Source organism: Coregonus lavaretus (assembly GCF_964263955.1).
Source record: "Coregonus lavaretus genome assembly, chromosome: 2".
Taxonomy (NCBI): Eukaryota; Metazoa; Chordata; class Actinopteri; order Salmoniformes; family Salmonidae; genus Coregonus; species Coregonus lavaretus.
In genome coordinates, this window is record NC_139989.1 from 31,983,796 (window position 1) to 32,005,856 (window position 22,061).

Below are 22,061 nucleotides of genomic sequence, written 5' to 3' on the forward strand. Positions count from 1 at the left end.
AGGTTAGTATTGTGGAGTAACTACAATGTTGTTGATCCATCCTCAGTTGTTATCTCCTATCACAGCCATTAAACTGTGTAACTGTTTTAAAGCCACCATTGGCCTCGTGGTGAAATCCCCGAGCAGTTTCCTTCCGCTCCGGCAACTGAGTTAGGAAAGATGCCTGTATTTTTGTAGTGACTGGGTATATTGATACACCATCCAAAGCATAACTGATAACTTCACCATGCTCAAAGGGATATTCAAAGGGATAGCTTTTTATTTTTTCAACCATCTACCAAAAGGTGCCCTTCTTTGCGAGGCATTGGAAAACCTCAATGGTCTTTGTGGTTGAATCTGTGCTTGAAACTCACTTCTCGACTAAGGGACTTTACAGATAATTGTACAGTGCTTTTTCCACATCCCCCAAATTTTTTTTTTTACAAAATTCTACACACAATACCCCATAATGACAAAGCAAAAACAGTTTTATTTGTGTGCAAATTAATAAAATATTTAAACAAGAAATAGCTTATTTACATAAGTATTCAGACCCTTTGCTATGAGACTCGAAATTGAGCTCAGATGCATCCTGTTTCCATTGATCATCCTTGAGATGTTTCTACAACTTGATTGGAGTCCACCTGTGGTAAATTCAATTGGTTGGACATGATTTGGAAAGGCACACACCTGTCTATATAAGGTCCCACAGTTGACAATGCATGTCAGAGTAAAAACCAAGCCATGAGGTTGAAGGAATTATCCGTAGAGCTCAGAGACAGGATTATGTTGAGGCACAGATCTAGGAAAGGGTACCAAAAAATCTCTGCAGCATTGAAGGTCCCCAAGAACACAGTGGCCTCCATCATTCTTAAATGGAAGAAGTTTGGAACAACCAAGACTCTTCCTAGAGCTGGTCGCCCGGCCAAACTGATCAATCGTGGGAGAAGGGCCTTGGTCAATGAACCCGATGGTCACTCTGACAGAGCTCCAGAGTTCCTCTGTGGAAATGGGAGAACCTTCCAGAAGGACAACCATCTCTGCAGCACTCCACCAAATCAGGCCTTTATGGTAGCGTGGCCAGACGGAAGCAACTCCTCAGTAAAAGGCACATGACAGCCCGCTTGGAGTTTACCAAAAGGCACCTAAAGACTCTCAGACCATGAGAAACAAGATTCTCTGGTCTGGTGAAACCAAGATTGAACTATTTGGCCTGAATGCCAAGTGTCACGTCTGGAGGAAACCTGGCACCATCCCTACGGTGAAGCATGGTGTTGGCAGCATCATGCTGTGGGGATGTTTTTCAGCGGCAGGGACTGGAAGAGTAGTCAGGATCGAGGCAAAGATGAACGGAGCAAAGTACAGAGAGATCCTTGATGAAAACCTGCTCCAGAGCACTCAGGACCTCAGACTCAGGTGAACGTTCACCTTTCAACAGGACAACAACCCTAAGCACACAGCCAAGACAACGCAGGAGTGGCTTCGGGACAAGTCTCTGAATGTCCTTGAGTGGCCCAGCCAGAACCCGGACTTGAACCCGATTTAATATCTCTGTAGAGACCTGAAAATAGCTGTGCAGCGACGCTCCCCATCCAACCTGACAGAGCTTGAGTGGATCTGCAGAGAAGAATGGGAGAACCTCCCCAAATACAGGTGTGCCAAGCTTGTAGCGTCATACCCAAGAAGACTCTATGCTGTAATTGCTGCCAAAGGTGCTTCAGCAAAGTACTGAGTAAAGGGTCTGAATAGTTATGTAAATGTGATATTTCCGTTTTTTTTATTTTTTTTATATACAGTTGAAGTCAGAAGTTTACATACACTTAGGTTGGAGTCATTAAAACTCGTTTTTCAACCACTCCACAAAGTTCTTGTTAACAAACTATAGTTTTGGCAAGTCAGTTAGGACATCTACTTTGTGCATGACACAAGTATTTTTCCAACAATTGTTTACAGACAGATTATTTCACTGTATCACAATTCCAGTGGGTCAGAAGTTTACATACAGTAAATTCACTGTGCCTTTAAACTGCTTGGAAAATTCCAGAAAATGATGTCATGGCTTTAGAAGCTTGCCATAACAAAGGGGTTGAATACTTATTGTCTCAAGACATTTCAGCTTTTCATTTTTAATTAATTTATTTAAAAAATATATACATACGAAAATTCCCCTTTGACATTATGGGGTATTGTGTGTAGATCAGTGAAACAAAATCTCAATGTAATCCATTTTAAATTCAGGCTGTAACACAACAAAAATTGGATAAAGTCAAGGGGTGTGAATACTTTCTGTAGGTACTGTCTCTCCGCCACTAGGGTGAACTGGACACTTAGGTTGGTTGTGCATTTGGGGGAAGCTGATCCTGGATATGTGCACACTCACCCTCTCCAGTGTGTCTTTGATGGGTGGGACGGGCAGGCAAGGTAGAGAGGTCTGATAGCTGTACAGGAGAGGCTTCCTGCCAGACAGCAGACGCACCAGGGTCTGAGAGAGGGGAGAGAGTGAGAACATAGTAGATTAATTTAAGACTACAATCACAGTACAACCAAATATTTTTTATAACTAAACCAAGATAGACCACAGCCTGTCGTTTCCAATGGGAACAAATAAGTCATTGTGGGCAGAACAAGCAAGGAGGTGGGCAAAGCCAAGCACCAGCTAGCGAAATCCTATTGGCGTGTTCTAGCATCCATCTGCATATTTCCATTAGAGAACGCCTACTCTGTGAAGTGTGTGGGTGCAATAACTCAATTCGCCTTTGCACTCCTTCTAAACAACGCGATTTTAAAAAAACGTTTGCAACGGGTAAAGTCTACAAAACTTTGTCCACTCTGTTCATAACAGATTCTAGTTTTGGGAACAAAAAAACTGTATTGAGATCAAATGTTTCATCGATGAGAAAATGTGCAGAAAATCCATCTCTTTGCACCTTCTCCCACTGCCGGCCAGTGGGCTTCCTCTCTCTACCATATTTGGTAGTGAGTGGAAACGCAAAGTGGATGCTTCACATTTATACATCCAGTGAAATATTTGTCTCATTGTTCTATCTGTGGTACAACTGCAGCTACCTCTCCTGTTAATGCATTTGCCACTGCATGTACTATTGACACAAATACCACTACCAGCAATTACAATACCACTATTAATCCATCCATCCATATACTACAGAAAAACGAACAACAGTGCTGGAGTGAGAAGTACAAAGAGTGTTTCCTCATTAACGTTTCCACAGTCTCTGGCATAGCATACATACCACCCAGACTTTGGTGGTGGTGGAGATGCGTCCGTGCTGCTCGAACATCCAGCGGTGGTAGGAGAGCAGCAGCTTGAGACAGAACCTCAGGGTCAGGATGAGAGATAGCCACAGCAGGGTACTGAACACAAGCACTGATAGCATGGTCTGGCCCTGTACACTCAGAGACAGACTACTGGTGGGGGGGGGGGGGGGGGGGGGGGGGGGGGGAGAGAATACATCAAATTAATACATTACACTAGTAGACTGGTTGTCAGTATGGCTGTAGGTCTGTGAGAGACTAAGAAAACATTCACTGGATAAAAGAAAAATAAGTAATATGGTCAAATGTAGAAGATTAGAGCCCTGTACTGGCAGGAATCTTAAGAATGAGCCCTACCCATGTCAGCTGGTTATTGTCATGAAAAAGACTGCCAGTGTCACGGTAATTGACTGCAATTAACATAATCACATTTAGCATCTCCAGGCCTCCATGCATACAAGCTGCATACAAGCCACTGATGCACACCTTTGGAACATCTACCTTTAAAAAAAAGTCTAATAAATCAATTTAATATACCCCATCACAATAAATCCATTATTTATTTTAGTCAGGTCTAAAGAAACATTAGGATATTAAGAAAATGTATTTCAGAAGAACAGAATATGCGTTGGCCTACTGTATGTTATCTGGCTATGCTCCATGCCAATATAAATCCCATGCCATTATTTTATATAATGTGATTTTATAGTAATAAGAATATAATTGAACAGCTGAATAAAATAGAAGATATATTTTTCCCATTCCGGAGCGAGTGTGCATATGAAGTGGATATGTTGAGTGTAAAAAGTGATCATTTGAAAAAGGTCCTATATGCTAGATTTAGAGTTGTTTGGAAACTTTAGTTATGAATGATACAAACCTTAGAATGTCTTAGAAATCAAAAGATATGGGCTGCATGATGCGACTACAGGCTATTGATGATTTGAGAAAGTCGCTAAAAAAGCTTGCGCTCGGTTCCTTGCCTCAGGCTGCACAGCGTTTCTCTCATAAAGTGATAATATTTTCACCCATCAGACTATTCTCAATTGAATCTTGTCTTTACAAATATATCAAATGTTTGTATTTAGAATGGCCCATTATTAAAATGGCAGGAACAGGGGCAGGGGGAAAAAATACTTCACACACGCTTTACATTTACTCATTGAACGCAATGAATGTTATCATGGGCGGAGAAAGGGAGGAGTGCGCAGGAATGTGAGTATACATAAATGGTAAAGTGAGTCAGCCATGACTATAGTCAGCTAAGCCCAGGATGTAGCTTTAATAAGAGGATAGGTCATGTGTAGTATAACACCCATTATAAACTGGGTGGTTCGAGTCCTGAATGCTGATTGTCTGAAAGCCGTGGTATATCAGAACTTATACCACGGGTATGACAAAACATGTATGTTTACTGTACTAATTATGTTGGTAACCAGTTTATAATAGCAATAAGGCAATGCCTAAGAACAGCCCTTAGCCGTGGTATATTATCTGTATTCGGTCAGTCAGTCAGTGTGTATAGCATCTACTACACAAAGTAACTATCTCCCCTCCCTCCCTCCCTCCCTCCCCATCTCACGCTCTCCCTACTTGCCTCTCTCTTCCTCCCTAGGACAGTGTGTGATGTAGTTACCTCACAGGGAGAGGTAGTGAGTGATGTAGCTAGTTACCTGACAGGCAGGTGCTCCTGGATTTTGGCAATGAGGCCCATGGAGGGGTCAGAGCGCATGTACATGGTGGCCAGGATTGCTATGACAACAAACAGCCAGGAGGAAGGGCTGGCAGGGTACACCCCTTTGATCACCCTGTTCTGTCACCACAGAAGAACAGCACAGTATGAATATACTGTACATAGAATATTAAATGTTAGGACTGGTAGAAAATATACAGGTAAAGGTCAGTGTACAGGATACTTAAAGACCAGTAGAAAAACATATAGTGTCAGTATATAGGATTAATTGGATATTGTTACCTGAGGAAGAGTAAAGAAAGTAGTAAATATGCTTAAGGGTGAAATAGCGAAGAACCCACAGAGATGGTGATATACTGTATATTGATATGAATATACTGTACATATACCTAGATAGATAGATAGATAGGTGTAGAGGAAGATGTGGTACATACTGTACATAGAGAACCCTTAATCTCAACATCACCCAATTCAAACTCTTAAACATGCCTGGGGCAAGTTCAGCAGGAGTTTGAAGAAGGAACTGCTGCACAAAAAAGTAAACAATCCAACGTTGGAATTGAAACAAAAACTTTAAGAACGGGTGCGGCTTTGCTTCAAGTCAACATCCCATAACAATGTTTGAGCGTGCACAAGGGACACCATAGAAATCAGGTTGGGCGGTGTGTCGGCTTGAACACTAGTTCAATACTTTAACGTACATGTAGGCCTAGCCATTATTGAGCCTTCTTTCCTTGTAAATATCCTTTGATGTCTGTTGTTGTTGTTTTAAATGTGGTTTTGTCTGTATGTAATGATTGCTGCAAAATGAATTGCCTCAGAGGACATTAAAGTTTTCTAAACTAGTTGAGCACTTCAGCATAGACAACATGAGGGAAGTGACATTGCATGAAAAAAGCCATGCAACACAAGCTCACAAAACAGCAGGAACACTTATCTGCACAGCTGTATCATGAGCAGAGCAAAATAAGTAATGTGCTAACAAAAAGGTCTTTGTTGACATATTTTAAACATCAGTGCAGCTCGTTCTCCTCTGCATCAGGCTCTGTAGCACCTACATATTGCATTTCACAGAACATGAGCACACATGCATACATTCGCTCATACATAGACACACACTCATGTTCTCATATACAGTGCATTCGGAAGGTATTCAGACCCTTTGACTTTTTCCATATTTTGTTATGTTACAGCCTTATTCTAAAATGGATTAAATAAAACAATTTCCTCATCAACCTACACACAATACCCCATAATGACAAAGCAAAAAACAGGTTTTTATTTTTTGCAAATGTATTTAAAATAAAAAACAGATACCTTATTTACATAAGTATTGAGACCCTTTGCTATGAGACTCGAAATTGAGCTCAAGTGCATCCTGTTTCCATTGATCATCCTTGAGATGTTTCTACAACTTGATTGGAGTCCACCTGTGGTAAATTCAATTGATTGGACATGATTTGGAAAGGCACACACCTGTCTATATAAGGTCCCACAGTTGACAATGCATGTCAGTAAAAACCAAGCCATGAGGTTGAAGGAATTATCCGTAGAGCTCAGAGACAGGATTATGTTGAGGCACAGATCTAGGAAAGGGTACCAACAAATCTCTGCAACATTGAAGGTCCCCAAGAACACAGTGGCCTCCATCATTCTTACATTTAAGAAGTTTGGAACCATCAAATCAGGCCTTTATGGTAGAGTGGACAGACAGAAGCCACACCTCAGTAAAAAAGGTACATGACTGTCTACTTGGAGTTTGCCAAAAGGCACCTAAAGACTATCAGACCATGAGAAACAAGATTCTCTGGTCTGATGAAACCAAGAAACCAAGATTGAATGCCAAGCGTCACGTCAGGAGGAAACCTGGCACCTGCTCTACGGTGAAGCATGGTGGTGGCAGCATCATGCTGTGGGGATGTTTTTCAGTAGCAGGGACTGGGAGAGTAGTCAGGATCGAGGATTGAGGGAAAGATGGACGGCGCAAAGTACAGAGAGATCCTTGATGAAAACCTGCTCCAGAGCGCTCAGGACCTCAGACTGGGGCGAAGGTTCACCTTCCAACAGGACAAAGACCCTAAGCACATAGCCAAGACAACGCAGGAGTGGCTTCGGAGCAAGTCTCTGAATATCCTTGAGGGCCCAGCCAGAGCCCAGACTTGAACCCGATCGAACAGCTCTGGAGAGACCTGAAAATAGCTGTGCAGCGACGCTCCCCATCCAACCTGACAGAGCTTGAGAGGATCTGCAGAGAAGAATGGGAGAACCTCCCTAAATACAGGTGTGCCAAGCTTGTAGTGTCAAACCCAAGAAGACTTGAGGCTGTAATCGCTGCCAAAGGTGCTTCAACAAAGTACTGAGTAAAGGGTCTGAATACTTAAGTAAATGTGATATCAGTTTTTTATTTTGAATATAATCTATAATTATAATTCCCTTCTCAGAGCTGCCAATTGCCGTGCTCCGAAGCATCACTCGCATGGCTCTCTCAGATATCTCAATTCTTATTAGCCAATGCCTGTCACGTGATCGGATCCTTCTCACAGGCATCTTAGATCCGAAGTGGAGACAGACACATCTGGGACGCAACTGCGCGTGTCCTTCTTATCGAGTTCCGAGGCGCATATTGAAGATGTTAGAAGAACTGTCCACATTTACTTTTTGTCAGCCAACAAGATGAGTAGGCCTAACGAAGAGCAAACGCACTAGCCTATGTCAATCTACTATCCCCCATAGTACAACATTTTACCTATTCTATTGGTCAACTTGTCCTTCTGTGCGAGAAAGAAATGAGATTATGCATGTAATGCTTTAATATAAAGGTGCATTTAAGGTGAAAATTATCTTCCCCAAACTTGAAACTCACGCGCCACCTACATTTACCAGTTAGGCTCTACACTGGTTGTAAAGCAGATTAATGTGCTTCCTTTTAAGAAGTTATTTGGCCACTTTAGTTGCGATACAAACCTTATCAAAACATATAGGCCTATGGGCTAGGCTACATGAGGTGTGCGACTATGATTTGAAAAAGTAACACAAAAAAAAGCATGTGATGTTTCTTGCCTTACTGCACACGCTGGGCATTATTCACAAGTGATAATTGTCACCTATCAGACTATTCTTAATTTAATCTAAATACTAAATAATATATGTGTGAAATTAGTTTTGATTTAGAATGAACCATTATTATGCACCTGTCTCTGCACAGGGGCAGGGGGAAAATACATGTCATCTATGCACTTAAAAAGCAAATGGAGGACGCTTTTTCCGTGGTTCATTTTCATGCCAGGCAGGCTATACTCCTGTTGTAAAGTGGCTGTAGGTAATAATACAAGAAACGTTCTGAGCAAATAATGTAAGAAATAACACACACAAAAATAATGCAAAGTTGTCTCTGAGCTAAAAATAGGGTGACCATGTCTTTCGGCGCCATCTTGTTATCACCCACAACCACCCTCACCCCCCATTGGTCCTTCCTTACCCTCATGCGGCTGATCCTCTTCTTCCAGGAGCGCAGGCCAGAGAGGTAGATTTGGGACAGGGCCTGATAGGAAAGGCGCAGGTCGATCCCCTCTGGGGTGATGGTGAACTGGAACGCTACTGCCTGGTGGGCCTCCGCCATCGCTACGGAAACAGGACCAGAGTTACATACAATAATCTGCTCTATTTAGTCACTTTCACATATTTCACTCTACTGGTGGTCTAGAGTCACAGACTAGTCACACATGCCACCGCCTGGTGGGCATCTGCCATCGCTATGGAAACAGGACCAGAGTCACATACAATCATCTATTAAACAGGAAATCACAGTTACAACTACAGTACCATCACTATAGAAACAGGACCACGCAGTTGCATAAAATATTCTACTGATGGTCTTCCTCAGGGCTCTCCAACCCTGTTCCTGGAGATCTACTGTCCTCTAGGTTTTCACTCCAACACTAATCTAGTGCAGCTGATTCTAATAAATTAGCTGGTTGATAAACTGAATCAGGTTAATTACAACTGTGGTTGGAGCGAAAACCTACAGGAGAGTAGCTTTCCAGGAACAGGGTTGGAGAGCCCTGGCCGACAATAGGCAATGTTTTCAGAAAGCAGGATTCCCCATTATAGTCAATGGGAGTATGGCGGTCTTCATGGATATAAAATTATATAAATCTGAACACAATCATGGTACCAATACTTCCTTCTATTTTACAAGAAGTATATCCTTGAACCGATTTTATTTTATCGCACACAGAAGAAGTTATAACGTTAATTTGCAGCCTGCAGTACCCTGTCGGCCTTCAATTTGAGATACTCAATGAGAGGGGGCCGCACTGAGCTAGCTTGCAACGTCACTTCCTAGAGTAGCTCAAACTGCACGAGACATGGGGTATGTATGTTGGAACAAGCAATGCATATTTCTCCCTTCACTCTGATGGTTTTTGCATCTCTCTTTCTCTTCCCATCTGTCTCTTTCACAACCAGAGAGAAAGAGACAGTAAGAAGCGCGAGAGAAAGAAAGAGACAGTAAGAAGCATGAAAGAAAGAAAGAGATAGTAAGAAGCGCGAGAGAAAGTAAGAAGAGCTGTCACGTCTACTCACGCTCCGGCGCTCGAGGTCGCCAGTTGACTGTTCATTGCGCACACCTGCGTGGTATTATGACTCATCTGCACTCAATCACCTTATTGATTACCTCCCCTTATGTCACTCCCTTACATTCCTTCCCTAGGTGTTATTGAGTCTGTTCCTGTGTTTCATGTGTTTGTTTTGTTCCATGTTTTATTTAATTATTCAATTCACTCCCTGTACTTGCTTCCCGACTCCCAGCGTACACGTTACGAGAGCGAGAGAGACAGTGAGATTGAGAGGAATGAGGGAGTGGGTGTTTGAACTAGGTGACACTGTAAATTACAAAGAATCCATGCACACACACCAAAATGTGGAGGTGTGCACACACTGATGAAATACACAAAGAATGTGCATGTGACACACACACACAGAGAATAACAACAATTGAGGTATTGAGAGAATGAAGGAGAGGATTGTTGTTTAGCATAACAATCTTCCATGCTCAGGGGAAGGCAGCTGGCATGCCTCCCGCTCCTCTCCTCTCTGCAAGTGAAAGACTACATGCCTGCTCTGCATCCAAGAAGCCTGAACAGGTTCAAACATTTAATTCTATAGTCTGCCAACAAACAAGATGAGTTACTGAGTTATTAATCTACATTCTCAAAGTCATTGGGAGTAGTTTCAGAGAACACTAGTTCAATACTGTGTGTATAGCAGCCCCCCAGCTATAGCTCTCTAGGTGGGGTCTTGGAAGCTTTACATTGTAAACCACACTGAATAAAACTATGGAAATACAACTATAAAAGTAGAATACTTTTCCTGGCAAGGTGGTGAAACAAGTTTCATGTTTACAAATAACCTTTGTACCCAGTAACCTGCAAACAGGTGTCTTGAAAATGATATACTATGTGGTAAATCAGGTTTGGCGTGATCATTGGGAGAAAAGAAAGAACTCGCTCCGGGAGTTAACTTGCACGTGAACGGGATGTTACAAATACTCTATTCACAATGCGCAGACTCCAAAACTGCGGGAACATGTGGTGTGCGTGCATAGTTGTCTATACTGCATGTTAATTGATAATAAATTAAATCAATTGACTAATTAACTGTGTGTGTAGGTATGTATTATACAGAATATAAAGGATAGGCCTACTTTTTCCACCCATCTCTGATTGCAGTGACATGGAATGTGCACGAAATTCAAGTGAAGGGAAGATGTATTTTAACATTTAGGGCTAAACAGTTGCCCTTCCACTTCCTACCTTTTTTTCAATCAAATTGTATTTATAAAGCATCTGCAGATGTCACAAAGTGCTATACAGAAACCCAGCCTAAAACCCCAAACAGGTTCTGAGGGTTGGCCAGTCCCATTCTGGCTGTGCCAGGTGGAGATTATAAAAGTACATGGCCATTAAGGCCAGATTTTTCTCCAAGATGTTCAAACATTCATAGATGACCAGCAGGGTCAAATAATAATCACAGTGGTTGTAGAGGTTGCAACAGGTCAGCACATCAGGAGTAAATGTCACTTGGCTTTTCATAGCCGTGCATTTAGAGGTTCAAATAGCAGGTGCGGTAGAGAGAGAGAGTTGAAAACAGCAGGTCTGGGACAAGGTAGCACGTCCGGTGAACAGGTCAGGGTTCCATAGCCGCAGGCAGAAGTGTGGAAACTGGAGTAGCAGCACGACCAGGTGGACTGAGGACAGCAAGGAGTCATCAGGCCAGGTAGTCCTGAGGCATGGTCCTAGGGCTTAGGTCCTCAGGGATGGGAGGGAGAGAAATGTGTGTAGGCCTATCAGCAAACACCTTTCAGTTATGTTATGACTTTTCTATATGAAAACTACAGGCCTACTTAGGCCCTAGCCTACTTGTAGCCAATAGTCTAATCTTATGCAACATTCCTACAAACTAGGGAATTATTATACGTTTTAGCCAAAAAAACTACTTGTTGCAAGCAGTGGTGGAAAAAGTACCCAACTGTCATACTTGACTAAAAGTAAAGATACCTTAATAGAAAATGACTCAAGTAAAAGTGAAAGTCACCCAGTAAAATATTACTTGAGTAAAAGTCTAAAAGTATTTGGTTTTAAATATACTTAAGTATCAAAAGTAAATGTAATTGTTAAAATATACTTAAGTAGCCTATCAAAAGTAAAAGTATAAATAATTTCAAATTCCTTATATTAAGTCAGATGGCACGAATTTAAATTATATATATATATATATATATTTTTTTTTTTTTTACCGATAGCCAGGGGCACACTCCAGCACTCAGACAATTTACAAACAAAGCATGTGTTTAGTGAGTCCCCCAGATCAGTGGCAGTAGGGATGACCAGGGATGTTCTCTTGATAAGTGCGTTAAATTGGACCATTTTCCTGTCCTGCTAAGCACTCAAAATGTAACGAGTACTTCTGGGTGTCAGGGGAAATGTATGAAGTAAAAAGTATATTATTTTCTTCAGGAATGTAGTGGAGTAAAAGTATTAAAACATATAAATAGTAAAGTAAAGTACAGATACACAAAAAAAAACGAAAGTAGTACTTTAAAGTATTTTTACTTAAGTAGCCTACTTTACACCACTGGTTGCAAGGTGTTGCCAGTTATTGAAGGGGCAACAGCAATGAATCGTTATCGGCTTTTATAGTTGCCATTAGCGACAGGTTGTCATGTCCATCTCAATTTCCTCCAAGAAGCATAAGAAATACGTTTTCTTAATTGATTACAGGCATAATGTGTATGATTATGATTATATTATAGACCCACTTAGACAAATGAAAAATAGGCCTATAACAAATTAATTAAAAGTAATGTTTTTAACTAACGACGCTATAATTCTTTCACCTGGCTGTTAGAGGTCCAAAAGCACGCGACACTCATGAAGCACTGACAAAGTAGCCTACTGTTCCATTGGAATATAATATTTTATTTAATTACTGTATCGTATATTCGTCAGAAACGGTTATGTTCCGCGTCCCTCGAACGAATGGTGGGTTCATTCAATATCGCACATCCATCGCTCGCTACAAACAAAAGCCAACACATGCACAGTTGCGGGCGCATCAATGAAATGTGCATATGGGAGAACATGTATCCAAGTAAACTGAAAACCCACGCCCAAGGAAAACCACAACGAATAGCCAAACAGTTGCTAGAAATACCTGTATTAGTCTTGAAATGTCTTGCCGGAAAAGCACACCAAAGAAGGAGTTATTCAAACACCGAATCTCTTTCTTTCATCCAACGACTCCTCTCACTCCCAGTGAAAACAGACTGGAGTAGATGGGCAGCTGCGGCAGAGAGCCACGTACATGCAGTGTTGCCAACTCCTCTTCTTCTTCCGTGGGGTTTATCGGCGGTTGGCATCCAACATTATCGTGCATTACCGCCACCTATCGTACTGGAATGTGGGCCAGAGACAGGGAGAAACTAAATCCTACCTGCCAACCCCGTTTCTCTTAAAAAAGATAGCAAAATATTTCAAACTATATCTAATGACGTTCTGCTCAAAATAATCTTTAAACTAATTTCCTGTATCCCCTTCTCCCTCATACTAAATCGCATCCTCTCTCTTTCCCTCTGATACTGCCCACACTGTAGCAATACATGCTCCACAGTCTCTATTTCCTGACAATAATCACACTTTCCTGATGGATGCTTTCCTATCACGTTTAATGTCTTATTCAACTGGCTGTGTCCCACCCTTAATCTTGTAAAAATAGCCTCCTCTCTTCTGTCCCTTCCTGCCGTTCCCCCCTCCCCGACTTTCCTCTGTACCTGAAATAAATGCCTTCCCTTATTATTTATATTCCACTGCTCCTGCCATCTCTGCACCATCACTGTATATATATATCAGTCTTTTTGCCTCTGCCTTGCTCATTGACACTTCAACATCAACATCCCCACTACTAAGTGCTTGTTTAGCCTGTTCATCTACAGCCTCGTTCCCCTCCACCCCCACATGGGCTGGGACCCAAGTAAATGTTATCTGAATACCCATCTGTTTAATCCTGCCATGGGTTTGTAGCGCCTCATAATTACAGGTCTCCACCTGTAATGCAGCCACTGGGGACGTCCAAAACGCCCAACTACATATTCTGAGTCCTTGCCCCTGTATGACATTTAGCCTTTCCAGTGAGGCTGCCGAACCATATGCTATACTTCCATAATCTATTACAGATCGGATCAATGCAACATACATGGTCTTCAATGAGGAACGCCCAGCCCCCCACTCCTTCTCCGTCAGACAGCGCATCACATTTAGCACCTTCTTATACTTTCCCACCACTCTCTCAATGAGTTCTGCCCAGGTCAGTCTAGTATCAAAGTATACCCCAAAGAACCTGAAGGCCCCCACCCTCTCCAAGTTTCTCCCATATAACCTCAAGCATACCTCATCTCCCACCTTCCTCCTGGTAAATAACACTGTTTGAGTTTTCTCTACAGAGAACCTGAATCCCCACATTAATGCCCACCGCTCTACCTCATCAATTGCTTCCTGTACTTTCCTGACTATGTATAGCACATTTCTTCCGCTCTTCCATAAGGCACCATCATCTGCAAATAACGACCTCCCTATATCCGGCTGTACCTGAGAGTAAACAGAGAACAGAGGACTAATCACGCTCCCCTGCGGTGTACTATTATCCACCAAGTAGCTGCCTGATAAAGACTTCCCCACCCTCACCTGGATAGACCTTCCAAACAGGAAGTCCTTTATCCAGTTGTACATTCTTCCTCCTACCCCCATAATATCAAGCTTGATTAACAACCCCTCCTTCCACATCATATCATACGCCTTCGCCACATAAAAAAAGATAGCTACAACAGTTTCCTTGTTCACCTGAGCCTTCCTGAACCCACTCTGATGTGGCGTTACTAGCCCTCTGCTCTCCAGGAAGTAAGTTAGCCTCTCCGTAATCATACGTTCCATAATCTTACATACATGTGATGTTAAAGCTATTGGCCAATAGCTTGTTGGCTTCGTTGGATCTTTCCCGGGCTTCCGGATTGGTACCACTACTGCCTCCTTCCAACTGCCTGATAGTTTCCCCTCCTTCCACACTCTGTTTTACAACACCAATACCTTACCCAGTGCCTCATCACTAAGATGGGCCAACATAACATAGCACACCTCATCTTTCCCAGGTGAATCTGCCCTGGTAAATGGTGCACTCAACGCATCATTTACATTTTCCCTCCTTTCCAGCACTCCAGGATGCTCCTCTCTCGTGTTCTCTCTCCCCCTCTGCCCCTCCTCTGACAGATTTGCGGAGCTATGCACTTGGACAAATGCTTTTGGCCATCATCTCTGCTTTCTCCTCATCTGTTACTGCCACATCCTCCCCACTCGTCAACACTGGATAATCCCACTCCCTTCTGATCCCACTCATCTTCTTAATCATCCCCCACACTTCTCCCACAGGTGTTTCCCTTCCAATGGTGTCACAGAACCGATGCCAACATGACCTCTTTGCCTGACGGATAGTTCTCCTCACCATGGCCTGGGCCTGTTTATCCTGAATCAGATGTTGGAAGTTATGCGTCCTTTTCAGTATTCTAAATGCCCTGTTCCTAATCTTCACCATTGCCCCACATTCCTCCGTCCACCATGGGACTGCTTTCCTCCTCCTTCTCCCTGAACTCTTAGGTATAGCCTCAGTAGCTGTTCTCACCCAGTTATTCATACTATCTACATCCCCTCTCATATCCACCCGAGCCATCACCTGCTCACTCAGCTCCTGAAACTGATCCCACTTTGCCCTTCCAAACACCCACCTGCCTACTCCATCCACTGACACCTCCTCCTCCCTCCGGCCTACTGTACATACTATGGGGTAATGATCACTCCCTACTGTCGACTCCTCCCATACCTCCCACTCACATATTCCTGCCATCGCACTAGATACCAGAGTGAGGTCCAAGGCAGACTCTTTCCCTGTGGCTACATCAATCCTGGTCCCTCGGCCATCATTCAGACACACCAGATCTTTCCTTTCTATCAAATTTTCCATCACTTGTCCATTTCCATCCACCCCCCCCCCCCCCCCCACCCCAAAGCATGTTATGGGCGTTAAAATCCCCACACCACATTACCTTACTTCTTTCCTGGCCCTCCACCCTCTCCAGCACTTTCATTTCCAATATCTGACACGGATTATAGTAATTCACTACCACTAGCACCCCTCCTCTCAGCCACACCTCCACCACCACATACTCCTGTTCAATACCTTTGCCTATCATCTTGTAGGGAATTCCTTGCTTTATGAAGATGGCACATCCCCCTCCTCCCTCTATATCTCGGTTCCAATGAACCACTACATATCCCTGTATGACAAACTCCACATTCGGTTTGAGCCATGTTTCCTGCACACAAATCACATCAGGCTTAACTATCATATCAACAATGAACTGCTTGAATTCCTGCCCATTAGCCAACAGGCTTCGAGCATTCCATTGTAGTACTACCACCATAACTAAGATCCAGTAATACATGACTCCACCATCGTCTGATTCAGGTCATCTCGAACCTCTTCCCATGTCAACCCTGTCATACTCAAATGTCTCCCAGCAGCTTTCACTATTAGTTTAATCCTCTCCGTTTTAGACTCTACTTTATCAGTGCTATTGATAGCTCCTGCTATGAACGTCACCAGCTTTCTCTTTTCTATGTACACCATCTCGCTGCCCACCTGCCCCGTAATCCCCGGTCTAGATGCTCCTACCCATCTCTCCCTTGAACCTGTATCTCCCTGGACCTGGACCACCCTTGCTGCCTCAGCATATGACACCCTTCTCTCCTGGACCACCCTCACTGCCTCAGCATATGACACCCTTCTCTCCTGGACCACCCTCACTGCCTCAGCATATGACACCATTCTCTCCGCTCTCACTTGTTGCACCTCCACTGCCTTCTTCATAGCCTCACACCCACTATATGCCACACTATGAGCACCCCCACAGTTGCAGCACTTTAGTTGTACACCATCTCCACACTTCCCATAATCATGCTCCCCTTTACACCTGGCACACCTCTTTTTCTCTTTACAGACTGTTGCCAAATGCCCAAACCTCTGGCATTTATAACATATTAAAGGCTTCGGTACATAAGCCCTCACATAATAACTCATATATCCTATTGTTACCTTATTTGGCAATACCCGGTCCTTCAAATTTAACAGCATTGACGTGCTATCTACCCTATCTCCACCCCTTGTTGCTTGCAATCTGTGTACATTCACTAGAACGCCTCCTCTCAAATGTTCCTTACCTCTTTAGTGCTAACACTCACAGGCACTCCTGTTATCACCCCTTTACTCCACTGCTTCCCTGCTTGGTCAGACCAGCTGCTCGACACCACCTTACACTTCCCTATTTGCTTCACTCCGATAGCTTTTTCCCTCTGTGCCATGTTCTTACAGCTCACCAACAAGCTTAACACTTTAGCATTGACAACTTCCCCAATCAACTATTTTATCACAGCCATCAACCTTATCGGACTCATCGCCCCAACTCCCCCTTCCTCCCTAAACTTCATAATCACTTTATGCTCCTCCTCACCTCCATGTTCCTCTCGTGTCTTATCTTGCCCTTCCTCTGCAATTTCTACCTCCGAACTTCCGCTAGCATTGGAAGCTAGGTTGCTCTCCTCAAACTTCCTTTTCTGCCTCCTCTCTACCTCTGTAGACCTCTCGCTCCCCTTCATACCCCTACTCCCTTTCTCTCCCGCTTTCTGTTTTCTCTTTCTTACTCCATCCCAGTGGCGGCTCCTGAAAAAATTCTCAGGAGGGGCAATTTTTCTGATGATTTAGGTGACCTACACACATTTTTAAAAAGATATGTCCAGCAACAACATGAAGACAGGGGCAGCATATAAGTCAATACCAGAAGCATTTATTGACTGATCTCAAAAGTGTTGGCTTACAAAAGCAAAATAAGTTATCACAGTAAAAATAATCAAGGGTGTTCTTTCACATTCCTCAACACTGCATAAACAATATGTATGGCTTTGTAAAAATGAACAACCATATTCTGGCCAATTGTATAGATTTGTAAATATGAACAACCATATTCTGGCCAATTGTATAGATTTGTAAAAATGAACATGAACAGATTTTTTATTTTTTTGAATGGCAGTACCTTTCAAACATGTCTGCTTGCAGTAAGGTAGCACTCACAAGGTGGCCAGAGAAAGAGAACCTTTCTTTGGTGTGATCCAGGATGGTGTTGCAGCCTCTGCTTCTCCTCTTCTCTCAAAGCTGTTCTGGGTCTTTTGGCTCCTGTTGCTTCTTGCAGCTGCTGTTGAGAGGAGTCCCTGAAGGCAAACAGACCAATGTGTTTGTTGGCTTTGTACAGTATTGTTGTCTATGTGATGCACAGGTATATGCAATGTATCCATGTATAGTACAAATACTTCAGTTCCACTTAAAATGGGCAGGGATGCATAAAGTCTTTAGTGTTTAAGTTAGCCTTTGTGTCTCACATAGCCTGGATGTTCAGCACAGTATACAGTGGTGCTCATAAGCTTATGATCCCATGCTAAAGTTGACTAAAAAGAGGAATAAAAAAGAAAAGAAAATGGGTGTCCTTAAAGGTTGGATTTTCCAACTTTTTTAATTAAGTCATTAAGATCAATTTCCAAAAGATGATTTTTTTATTTTTTTATTCCTCTTTTTAGTCAGCTTTAGAATGTGTTCATACACTTATGAGCACCACTGTACAGTACACATAGTATATAAAATAAGATAGATTACACCACTGGCCATATATAATGACAATAATGTAATTTCAAACACAAATGCAGTCTCCTTTCATGCATACATTTTCAAATAAAGCTCTGCTTTGAGAAAGATCGAATGATATTGTTTAATCTTTATCTTACCTTATGGCCTGCACACTGCTTGCGAAGCTGTCGAGGGCACGTTTGATAAAGACAGCATCGATGTCCTTATTCTGTAGCTTCTGGTACGGTGGGCTGGTCAAATGAACCCAATGAACCCGTCCGGATGGCTTCAAAACATTCTATGAGGTCGTCTCGATTCTCGTAGACAGTGTTCACGACTCTGCTGTTGCTAACCTCATCGTTGTGGCGGCGGACAGCTAGCCTGTATCCCTCATCCAGTTGAGTGGCAATATTCACTCTCACCAAAGCAGACAATCTCAAACAGCTATCAATGTGGGTCTTTGACAGCTCATTTTTCTTAATCTTTTCCGAAAGATGGTGCATGTCGGTTACACCAGTCGCTGTCCAAGCGTTGCTGTCTGCCGTTCATGGTTACGTTACGTTACGTATGACGAAAGCGCGTAAGTGCAAGCCCTCAGACACCCATAGAGAATGTATTGAAAGCTCAGAAATTTGAAAAAAAAATATTTTACATTAGAGGCTATGAGAGACTTCTGGGCGATTTTCAACCTGACTGAAATCGCCCCAAAACGGGCGGGGACATTTGAAGCACGACTTTAGCCTGATTGGACATTTAGTGGCTGGCAGATCAGACGTGAACACTGAACTACTGTTGCCATGATATAATTGATTAGAAAAAAAACCCTTCCTTTTCCCGTTTGGCAGTGCGTCGCCCATATCGCCCTATTGAACACACCGCCCATGCTCCATCCTTTATTTGTACCACTATGTTCCATACTTGCTTCACTTTCCTCTCCATCACTATCTCCTACCATCTCTGACCCATTCACAGCACGGCAGTGCCGAACCTCTGCCACACCAAGTGAAGTTTGTTTGTTTTTCAACGATTTCAAAAATCCCTCTTGATTCACCTGCGTTCCCCCCTTGCCAACTCCTCAGTAAGGAAAGTAGCTATTGGCTGTCCTAAAAGTCGCTATGTCACTAAATGACATCATCACCTAATTCGCATAATTTGCCATGTGCATGTAATTGTGATGGACGCGGTAGGAGAGAGGAATAATGTCGTGGGAGAGACAAAAAGTGAGTAAAAAACACCCTACATTTACATCCCGCTCTGAGTGTAAGCCAGGGTGGGATCAGCCAGTGGCGGCTTCCCGCATGCGCGATTCATTTGCAGTCTGGACGTGGAGGGGTGAATATCTCATTTTACATTTTAGTCATTTTAGCAGACACTATTATCCAGAGCTACTTACAGTTAGTAAGTGCATACATTTTTTTTTCATACTTGTCCCCCGTGGGAAACGAACCTGCCGTTGCAAACGCCATGCTCTACCAACTGAGCTACACGGGACTGCAGCTGGGAGGGACTGCTGCGTGAGGACTGGGCCGCCTGTGAGTGCTTTGGGACGGGGGTAACAAAGTGTGGTGAGTGTGGTGAAAGGAGTCAGGCGCAGGAGGGTATTCACCGAATACAGAGTTTATTCCTTCGTTGACACACAAATGCGCTCCAATAGCGATCAACGAAACAGGCACAGGGGAAATAAACATCCCTGGCAATTACACTGTTGTGAGTAGCTCCACCGAGCTATATACTCTCACAATTAACAATCACCCACAAGGACAAAGGGGCAGAGGGAACACTTATACACTGACTAATTAGGGGATTAGAACCAGGTGTGTGTGATTGACAAGACAATTGTTATGATTATTGGGGCGGCAGTGGTTAGTACTCCGGTGACGACGAACGCCGAAGCCTGCCCGAACAAGGAGGGGAGGCAGCCTCGGCCGAAGTCATGACAGTCCCCCCCCCCGACGCGCAGCTCCAGCAGCGCGCCAACCCCGGCCTCGGACGGTAATCAGGGGGGAGTAACAACCTATACGTAACCTCGTTGATTCTCCTCAGGACTTTGAACAGCCCCACAAACCGCGGGCTCAGCTTCCGGCAGGGCAGGCGGAGGGGCAGATTTCGGGTTGAGAGCCAGACCCGATCCCCCGGTACGAAGACCGGGGCCTCACTGCAGTGACGGTCAGCGTTGGCCTTCTGACGACGCACAGCGCGTTGGAGGTGAACGTGGGCAGCGTCCCACGTCTCCTCCGTGCGCCGAAACCAGTCATCCACCGCAGGAGCCTCGGTCTGGCTCTGGTGCCACGGTGCCAGAACCGGTTGGTAATCTAAAACACATTGGAATGGTGTTAGGTTAGTAGAGGAGTGGCGGAGAGAGTTCTGGGCATATTCTGCCGATGGTAAGAACACCGACCACTCCCCCGGCCGGTCCTGGCAGTAGGACCGCAGGAACCTACCCACATCCTGATTTAATCGTTCCACCTGCCCATTTGACTCGGGGTGGAACCCAGAGGTCAGGCTGACCGAGACCCCCAGACGTTCCATGAACGCCTTCCAAACCTTGGACGTGAACTGGGGACCTCGGTCGGACACTATATGCTCTGGCACCCCGTAGTGCCGGAAGATGTGAGTGAACAGGGCCTCCGCAGTCTGCAGGGCCATGGGGAGACCAGGCAGAGGAAGGAGGTGGCAGGATTTGGAGAAGCGGTCCACAACGACCAGGATGGTGGTGTTACCTTGGGAGAGGGGAAGATCAGTCAGAAAATCAATGCTAAGGTGAGACCATGGTCATTGTGGAACTGGTAACGGTTGTAGCTTACCCGCTGGGAGGTGCCTAGGTGCCTTACTCTGGGCACACACCGAGCAGGAGGAGACGTACACCCTCACGTCCTTAGCCAAGGTAGGCCACCAGTACTTTCTGCTCAAGCAGCGCACTGTATGACCGATACCTGGGTGAACAGAGGAGGGTGACGTGTGTGTCCAGAAGATCAGACGATCACGGATAAGAGCAGGCACGTACCGCAGCCCACCTGGACACTGCGGTGGAGATGGATCTGTGCGTAATGCCCGCTCTATATCCACGTCCATCGCCCATACTACCGGCGCCACAATGCAGGAGGCCGGGAGTATGGGGGTGTTGTCTCTGGGCCTCTCCTCTGTGTCATACAGCCGGAACAGTGCGCCTGCCTTCCTGTTCTTCGTACCCGGAATGTATGATAGTGTAAAATCAAACCGGGTGAAGAATAGGGCTCTCCTGGCCTGGCAAGGATTCAGCCTCCTCGCTGCCCGGATGTACTCCAGGTTACGGTGGTCCGTCCAATGCCTCCACACGGTCAAAGCTCGGACAACAGCCAACAGCTCCCGATCACCAACGTCGTAGTTCTGCTCCGCCGGGCTGAGCTTCTTCGAGAAAAAGGCACAGGGGTGGTGCTTGGGTGGCGTGCCCGAGCTTTGGGACAGGACAGCGCCTATCCCTACCTCGGACGCATCCACCTCCACTACGAACGGTAGTGATGGATCGGGGTGGGCCAGTACCGGAGCTGAGGTGAACAGACCCCGCAGTCTCCTGAAGGCCAGAACCGCCTCAGCAGACCAGCGGAGCCGGGACGGCCAACCCTTCAACAGGGATGTGATGGGAGCTGCGATCTTGCCAAAGCCCCGGATAAACCTTCGGTAGTAGTTGGCAAAGCCAAGGAAGCGCTGCACCGCCTTAACCGTGGTTAGAGTCGGCCAATTATGCACAGCTTAAATGCGATCTCCCTCCATCTCCACACCTGAGGTGGTAATGCGGTATCCGTGGAAGGAGACGGCCTGCTGGAAAAACAGTCTGGCCAGCACCTTGCGAACCAGGGACACA

At 44.5% G+C, this 22,061-nt stretch overlaps 2 protein-coding genes across 2 annotated transcripts in view; one reads left to right on the forward strand and one right to left on the reverse strand.

Moving 5' to 3' along the window:
- LOC311150647 (carnitine O-palmitoyltransferase 1, liver isoform-like) overlaps window positions 1–8,564 on the reverse strand; it is a gene marked incomplete at its 5' end in the record, with an annotated part of 24,470 nt that extends 15,906 nt beyond the window's left edge. The window contains 4 exons of the mRNA XM_084188142.1: window positions 2,360–2,461; window positions 3,231–3,405; window positions 4,926–5,065; window positions 8,424–8,564. Coding sequence (XP_084044268.1) covers window positions 2,360–2,461; window positions 3,231–3,405; window positions 4,926–5,065; window positions 8,424–8,564 — 558 coding nt within the window. The remainder of the gene's footprint in view (window positions 1–2,359; window positions 2,462–3,230; window positions 3,406–4,925; window positions 5,066–8,423) is intronic.
- LOC311138743 (NACHT, LRR and PYD domains-containing protein 12-like) overlaps window positions 1–22,061 on the forward strand; it is a gene marked incomplete at its 5' end in the record, with an annotated part of 452,061 nt that overhangs the window by 156,514 nt on the left and 273,486 nt on the right. The window lies entirely within an intron of this gene.